The 8,195-nt window shown below is 36.9% G+C and overlaps 1 protein-coding gene across 1 annotated transcript in view; it reads right to left on the bottom strand.

Annotated features, from left to right (window-relative positions):
• Positions 1–1,683: 1,683 nt before the first annotated feature.
• The window catches only part of COL24A1 (collagen type XXIV alpha 1 chain), a 391,807-nt gene continuing 385,295 nt past the window's right edge, over positions 1,684–8,195 (bottom strand). Inside the window, exons 60-61 of the mRNA XM_035018127.1 lie at positions 6,156–6,371; positions 1,684–3,078 (exon numbers count right to left, since the gene is read on the bottom strand). Coding sequence (XP_034874018.1) covers positions 2,932–3,078; positions 6,156–6,371 — 363 coding nt within the window. The 3' untranslated portion in view covers positions 1,684–2,931. The remainder of the gene's footprint in view (positions 3,079–6,155; positions 6,372–8,195) is intronic.

The raw sequence follows: 8,195 nt of genomic DNA, 5'->3' as shown, positions 1-8,195 counted from the left end.
TTGGGTTGTTTCCATCTTTTGGCTATTCTGAATAATATCTCTATGAACACTTGTGTACAAATATCTGTTTGGGTCCCTTCTTTCAATTCTTTTGGGCATATACACAACTTAGAATTCCTGGGTTATATTGTAATTCTATGTTTAACTTTTGAGAAACTGCCAAACTATTTTCCACAATGGCTGCACCATTTTACATTCCAGCCAGCAACATACAGAGGTTCCACTTTATCCACATCCTTACCAATGCTTGTTACTGTCCTTGTTTTTCTTTGTTTGTTTGTTTGTTTTCTTTTTTTAAGATTTTATTTATTTATTTGAGAGAGACACAGTGAGAGAGGGAACACAAGCAGGTGGAGTGGGAGAGGGAGAAGCAGGCTTCCCACGGAGCAGGGAGCCCGATGCGGGGCTCGATCCCAGGACCTTAGGATCATGACCTGAGCCCAAGGCAGACGCTCAATGACTGAGCCACCCGGGCACCCCTGTTTCGTAGTGAGTGTCAAGTGGTATCTACCTATGGCTTTGGTTTGCATTTTCCTAATAACTAGAGATGTTGAACATCTTTTCATTTGTTGGTCATTTAATATATCTTCTTTGGAGGAATGTCTATTAAGTCCTTTGCCCATTTTTCAATTGGATTGCTTTATATTTTGAGTTGTAGAAGTTTAATTAAATTAATTGATTAATTAAATTTTGGTGCAAAATGGTGGGTTTTTTTTTTAAAGATTTTATTTATTTATTTGACAGAGAGAGACACAGCGAGAGAAGGATCACAAGCAGGGGGTAGTGGGAGAGGGAGAAGCAGGCTTCCCGCTGAGCAGGGAGCCCGATGCGGGGCTCGATCCCAGGACCCTGGGATCATGACCTGAGCCAAAGGCAGACGCTTAACGACTGAGCCACCCAGGTGCTCCAAAAATGGTGGTTTTGTTAAAGCATGGGAACAGGATCTGTGGATAGAAAGAGCTGCTGAGCTGTAGGAGTTTTAAAAAAAATACATCCTGGGATATTAATTCCTTATCAGATATAAGATTTGCAAATTTTTTCTCCCATTCTGTGGGATGTCTTTTTACTCTCTTGATAGTGTCCTTTGATGTACAGAGGTTCTTAATTTTGATGTAGTCCAATTTATCTTTTTCTTTTTTTGAACATGCTTTTAGTGTCATCTCCAAGAAATCATTGCTAAATCCAATGTCATGAAGACTTTCTCCTATGTTTTCTTCTAAGAGTTTTATAGGTTTAGCTCTTATATTTAGCACTTTGCTCCATTTGAGTTGTTCTGTATATGATATCAGATAAGGGTCCAACTTCATTCTTTTGCATGTGGATATCCAGTTTTCCCAGCACCATTTGTTGAAAAAACTGTCCTTTCCCCATTGAATGGTCTTGGCACCTTTGTTGAAAGTCAGTTGACCATATATGAGAGAGTTTATTCTGTGCCATGACCTCATTTTGTACAAGTAGGAGATAAATCCTATAATCCTCTTATAGGTATCTAACAGATACTTTGTAATGATGCAAATGTACAGAGTACAGAAGGACTATGCCAGAGGGCTATCATACATAATAAAAGGACATGGTAACAAAAGAAGAAAAACGAACACCACCAAGAAAAGATTTAAAGCACATTTTTATTATAGATAGGTAAGTGTGGTTTGCTGTGGCTAAAGATATGTTTATAATGGATGTACAAGCTTTTCTATATACCAAGAGGTATAATATTTTTCTTTTAATACTGAACTAGCACTTCTCTGACAAGGAAAGTCTGAATGGGCTGAGCCTATTTTAAATGGCTAAAGACTTTTTTTTTTTTCCTGAATGTTGCTTTAAAGACTGGTAAATTGAATTCTTTTAGGTCCCAACACAGTAAATTTAAGAATAGTGAAATAAAATCAACGAATACTACAAAACATGTAATTCCTATGAAGCAGAAATAATAGTTTTTATAATTTAAAAGCAGCAATTTCAAAAGATTCGCTGAATTAGAACTTTACAAAATATATATATACATAGTATCATTCCAGATGATCATGGATTTTTAAAAATAGTATATCACAACCCCAAACTCTAACCCAAACCTACTACTGGAAGTAGCTGGCCTGTAATATTTTTTACAGCAATTTAAAACATAAAAACAAAAGAAACCTCCCGATTCTCTTGTCCGTGAGCACAGGTGATGACAGCGTGCTGGCTTTGATTCCATATCCACGAAGAGAATTTTAAAATAGAACAAGGACTTCACATAAATAATGTCTTACTTGCTATTAAGTATGTAGCCAAACAAATTAAAATAAGTACTAAAAACCAAAACATACCTTGATGTAACCAGTACATACACTCTTAAAGAATGACAAAGACAAAAAAAGAAACAAAATAGTCTCTGAAAGCCACAAGCACCTTGTTTTAGAAAGAGCACCAAGCAACACAAAAAGGCAACACGTAAGAGGTAGTGCACCACCGGCTAAGATGTATATGCCCATTGGGGACCTGAATACAGCTTAGTGTTTGGGAAAATAAGACATGTTAGACTGTGGCTTGTAATTTTTAGACAGAAGCATTGCACGTTTGGAAGCATTAGCCAGTATTGCTCCATAGTGCTCTGCATCTCCAGCTGTCTAATGGGTACTTTGCTCTCAGGCAAAAAATAGAGGATACCCTGAAGAATTCCATGTTTATAAATTTTCAGTTCTAGGGAATTCTCTAAGAAAGCTCAGATCCATATACTTTTTTAAAGAATTAAATACTTTATCAATTATAGTCCTTTAAAAAATGCCTTTTCTCCTTCTTAGGAGGAAATCTTTTCTTCCTGAGATTCTTTAAGATTTAGCCAATGCTTTATTCCATGCCTTTCACAATGATAGTATCTTTCTGTCTGAATTTTTCCCTCTGCAGCAATTACCTGGCCAACAGCACGAATTCTGAACTGATTCAGAAACCTTAGAGAAAGCATACGGAACTGCTTTCCATGTAGTACTTCCTCTGGGTTTTGAGATGAGGAAGTTTTTGTACTTCAGTTACTGGAAGCTGATTAGGGTCCTGGGTGTGAAAAAGGAATTTTGCCTTATGCCACCTGCCATCTTGAATCTGTAAAACAAGAACAAAATGCTTTGGTATGTAATTGTGTCATTAGCAGTCATTCTCAGCAGACAATGCCCTTCACTGTCAGACAACTGAAGATTTAGTTAAGGATTAGAGATAATGAATAGAAAGTGCCCAGAACAAAGTCAGTGCTGGTATTGAGTAAGTGCTCAATGGTAACAATCACTAGGGCTAATTGAAAACATGGGTTCATTCCTTTCTCTAAATGGTACCGAGTGTTCTGATTTTTCAGTCTCAGGGACTAAGGCTAGGCTTCTGCTTCTGTTGTCTGTGGATCATTGGACCAGATATAAATTAAAAGGCTGTGCTATTCCTAATCTGAGGAACACACATCTGTTGTGTGTTCCTTCATCTGGGGCTGATTCTTTAGGATGGGCATTCTTGGATGAAACGCAACGAGCTATCTCACCCTCTCTGAACTTCAGGCAGGAAATAACCAGAATTGCTTCAGTCAGAAGTAAATTATAATTATGTTGAATCACCTTTTAGGTTTCTTTTTTTCCAGTCTGTGGTTACTGTTTATACAGTTTGTTTCCTCTCTTCTTTCTAGGCCTTTCTGTTTTTCTTATTACTGTATGCTCTTTTGTTTCTGACAAATTCTACTATGGAACAAAAACATATCATAAACTCTCTTATGATTAAGATCAACGAGAAAAAATAGAGAAATACAATTGACTAGTTTTGTGAAGCTTTTTATTAAGGAGTTTATTCACTTACTCGTTTACAGAATTATCATGATATAAATTTTAAAATTTGAAGGATCCTTAGCGATTATTTAAGCTATAAATTCCATTTACTAGTCATCAGCTTGGTATGTGTGTGTAAGACACCATTAGATTAACTCGTTAAGTCTTTCAAGCAATATTTATTGAATACTAAGTACAATTGGCACAGTTGAATAAGACGTATTCCTCTATTTTCTAACAGTGCTTGGGAAATATGAAGATGAATAAATTAGTTCTGGCTTTTGTTTTTTTTTTTTAAGATTTTATTTACTTATTTGAGAGAGAGAATGAGAGAGAGAGCACATGAGGGGGGGAGGGTCAGAGGGAGAAGCAGACTCCCTGCCGAGCAGGGAGCCCGATGAGGGACTCGATCCCGGGACTCCAGGATCATGACCTGAGCCGAAGGTAGTCACTCAACCAACTGAGCCACCCAGGCACCCTAGTTCTGGCTTTTGGATACTAGCAGCTTATAAATCTAGTTGGAGAGGGGAAACACAAACACATAGACATAACACAAGACAACACATAGTGAGCACAGCATAAATAACATAGACAGTGAGTGCTAAATTCCTCATTTCCAACTGAAGTACTCAGGGAAAGCTTCATGAGTTCAGAATTGAGAATTTAAAATGGGCCTTCAAGTATGCCTAGTATTTCCACTTAGTTAGAGAGGTAGAGAAGGCATTTCAGAGAAAGATAATGGCATGAGTAAAAACAAACATACAAACAAAAAACTGCTGGAAAAGTAGAAGATGGTTGCAAAAATAAGCCTAGCATGGGGATGAAGTACAGATTTTGATAGAAATCCAGGTACCACCATTCTCTTTACGTGTAAAATTTGAAAAATAAAAACTCACCTCACACAGTTGTGAGGATTAAATGAGATTTCAGTTAAAGCACCTAGCAGTATAGTGTGGCATGTGCGCTTTGGAGTTATACACACCTAGGGTTTATTTCTTGCTCTCCACTAATTAGCTACATGACCTTGAGCAAGTTATTTAACCTCTCCGTGCCTTCACTTTCCTACCTATAAAATGAAACTTCTTTACAAAGCTGTTATAATTAAATAAAATAATGTATGTAATATAGGGTAACTGCTATATAATAAGGCCCCAATGACTAATTGTAGGAATTATTGTTGATTTTATTATTATTATTAACAGATCAGTTTGGCCATACTTCAGGGTTAACAGCCACTGAAAGCCCAAACTAGAAAGGCAGGTGGGGCCTGACTGTTTTAAGTGCTAAACAAAGAGCTGGTAAGTTTAGATTGTGTCTCAGAGATAGTAGTGAGTCACTGAAAGTTTCCGGAAAAAATTATTAAAGTTAAATGAGTTTCTTGATAATATTGATCTCTTTGCTTATAGAGAATGAGCCATATATTTCTAACTGTTTGCCTCTCATTTTTCAAATACTCAAGCACTATTTGACTGAAAATAAAATGTGAAAAAGTAGAGTCCCTGGAAATGGTAAGAGATGTTAAATCACGGGCTTCATGGTACACACGAACAGGAAACCAAGCTACTTAAAATCATTAATGATATGTATGTAAAGTGGCTGCTCTTTATAACAGGGTTGGGAAATTCTTCTGTAAAGGGCTAGGTAACAAATGTTTTAGATTTTGTGAGCCCTAGTCTGTCACATTTATTTAACTCTGTCATCATAGTGTGACAACAACCATAGATAATAAGTAAACGAATGAGTGTGGCTATGTTCCAATAACATTTATTTACAAAAACAAGTGGTGGGCTGGATTTGGTCTGTGGACTGTAGTTTGCTGACACCTGCTTTATACCACAGTATTTTAAAATTATAGACTTTTCAACATTTGTTATTTAATTTTAGTAAGAAAAATGAGCTATTATTCAAATATTGATTTTTAGGGCCAGTCAATCTGCAATTCTGCCCATATGTAGTATCAAGTATAGGGACTGACAAGATGAAATACAACGGACTTGCCTCTATAACCTGTATTCCATACATAATGAGATGTCGAATTACAGTAGTGAAAATATAAGAAATCAATCTATTTATTTATGTGCTCTTTCTATCCATGCAGGGGTAATATAAATAGTTCATATGAGCAATAAAAATTAAATTTATGTATTAACGTCTGTTTTGCATATAAAAATCCATGGATGACCAGTGGGTGTGACAGAAGTTGACAAGATATGATATAAGCAAATGATTGATTCTGAAAAATCGGGCACATTAAAACTTACTACCCTTCTGGATCTTCAGTTTGCAGTTAAAGTCTTAAATCCATTGTTTTAATTTTATGGCCTTATCAATTGCATGTTAGTTATACTGAACAATTCTAAAAGTGCCATCCCTTACCTTGCAGTCATCTGAAAGCACTTTAGGTTCAAGTAGAGTGTTTTCTTCAAAAATCTGGCCATTCCATCCCTTGAAGCCAATAGGCAATCCTGAGCCATTTGACTGAGCACTTGTCCACGCTGGCGTGTTTAGACAGTGAATGGTGATAATATGGGTGGCTTCTGAGCTCAGTAAGTGAAGGAAGTTCATCTGGACTTTTCCAACTCCAAACTCCAACTAATGTCATAGAAATAATATACAGGTTATAAGGTGGCAATTGAGAAACTTATAATTTGGGGGAATCTGGGGAAAGTCCTTGAAATGCAGCCTTGAGAAAGCCCCTTTCCTTGGCATTTAAGTGCCAGTCAACAGTATGCTGATAAATGCTTAACCACTGCCTCTTGCAAGGGTGGAGTGGGGGCGGTAATCCCTGATTTATAGCATTTTCCAATTTCCATGGTATAAACACTCCTACTGTGACTGGCTTCAGGCAATCATGGTAGTATCACTGAACACGGAGCTGGAAAGGGGTGTTAGCAATAGGGTCTCCTGAATCTGTATGAGCTGGCTTCAGCATGCTATTAGGCTACTAGACATGACCAAAAAATGTTATATAAATTATATATAATTTATATACTTTCCCTTGAAGATCTTTTTTTGAGTTTCCAAAGATAAGTTACAAGTTGCAATAATACCTGTTGAGTAGTTTTAACTATGAGAGCCTTTAAAGACAAGGATAGAATCTTATTCTTTGTGTCGCCAGGCCCTAATGCAGTTCCAGTCATAGAGTGGAGTCATCAATAAATGCTTATTGAAATGAATGAATGCATGAACAAGTATTAATAATAAAGTCAACAATACAGAGCAAAATTGGAGCAAGGAGTTCTGACTGCAGATTTCCCAGGCTTGGACAAGAAAGTAGATTTTTCTATAGCTTTTGACATTATTATTATTTTATTATTATTCAAGCAGGCATATTGTCATAACATAAGTGAACAAAAGTGGTTTCTACAAGGAATTTATATTAATTTCCAAACATAAAATTAGAATTTTATTTGTAATGTTTAGTCCATCATAAAGAGGCAGCAGCTAAAATGTGCAGTTAGTCTCTGTAGCTGTTATGAGGTATCAGAGAAGGAAAAGGTATCAGAGAAGGAAAAAAAAAAAGACAACAACCCAAAAAATTAAAGAAAAAGAGAAGAAAGGCAAAAAAAGAAGGTCAATGAGGATGAAAACATGGAAGGATCATCATAAGGAACATTAGAGTTTAAGTAGTTCAGGTTCCTTTATTTTATAGCTGAGAATCACAAACTTGTAAACTATTTAATCTTTCTGAGCCTTAGTGTCTTTGTTGGTAAAGTGGAGTATGACACTGACATGGCAGGATTGTTGTAAGGACTTAAGGTGCCAAATGTCACTTACCTACCACAGTGCCTGGCACAGAGTAGGCTCTTTTGTGGCTCAGAGTATCATTTGCCAGGTTAGTAGAGGGACAGAGACTAGAACTCAGGTCCCTGATTCCAAGTCTACCATTCTTTCCACTACCTGCCCTCTCTTTCTCAGGCTGAGTTTATAGATAGGAGAGATGGGAGAGTTGATTCAGCAAGGAAGGAATTACAGTGCAGCAACTTCACTGTTCCTATCTCCTTCGTACACACTTCCCGGTCCCCATCTGTCTTCTGTGATAATCCAAATAAAATTCCTGGGCCAGATCCAGGGGCATGAGGATGATCATGCAGATATTTTGGAATTAGGACTATCATGCTGATCTTCATCAGAGGAACATAGATTCCCTAGGAATGGAAGAATCTTTCCTGCCTCTGCTTTGAGAGTAATAATGGTGAATGCCCACTGCGATGAACTGGTGAAACACCCTTAATGAAGAGGGATATTTTAGAAAAGGGCAGTGAAACAATAAGCAGCTACAGAGACTAACAGACTGCACATTTTAGCCGCTGCCTCTTTATGATGGACTAAACATACAAAGGGCAGGTGTATCAGTTATTTGTCAATGAGAAATAAGTCCTTGGTAATAATACCAAACTGGTTTAACTACAAAAA

The sequence above is a fragment of the Mirounga leonina genome, unplaced genomic scaffold, assembly GCF_011800145.1.
Source record: "Mirounga leonina isolate KUSES-001 unplaced genomic scaffold, KU_Mleo_1.0 Mir_173, whole genome shotgun sequence".
Taxonomy (NCBI): Eukaryota; Metazoa; Chordata; class Mammalia; order Carnivora; family Phocidae; genus Mirounga; species Mirounga leonina.
The sequence above is the reverse complement of the archived record's forward strand: the minus strand, read 5'-3'. Positions and strand labels throughout refer to the sequence as shown.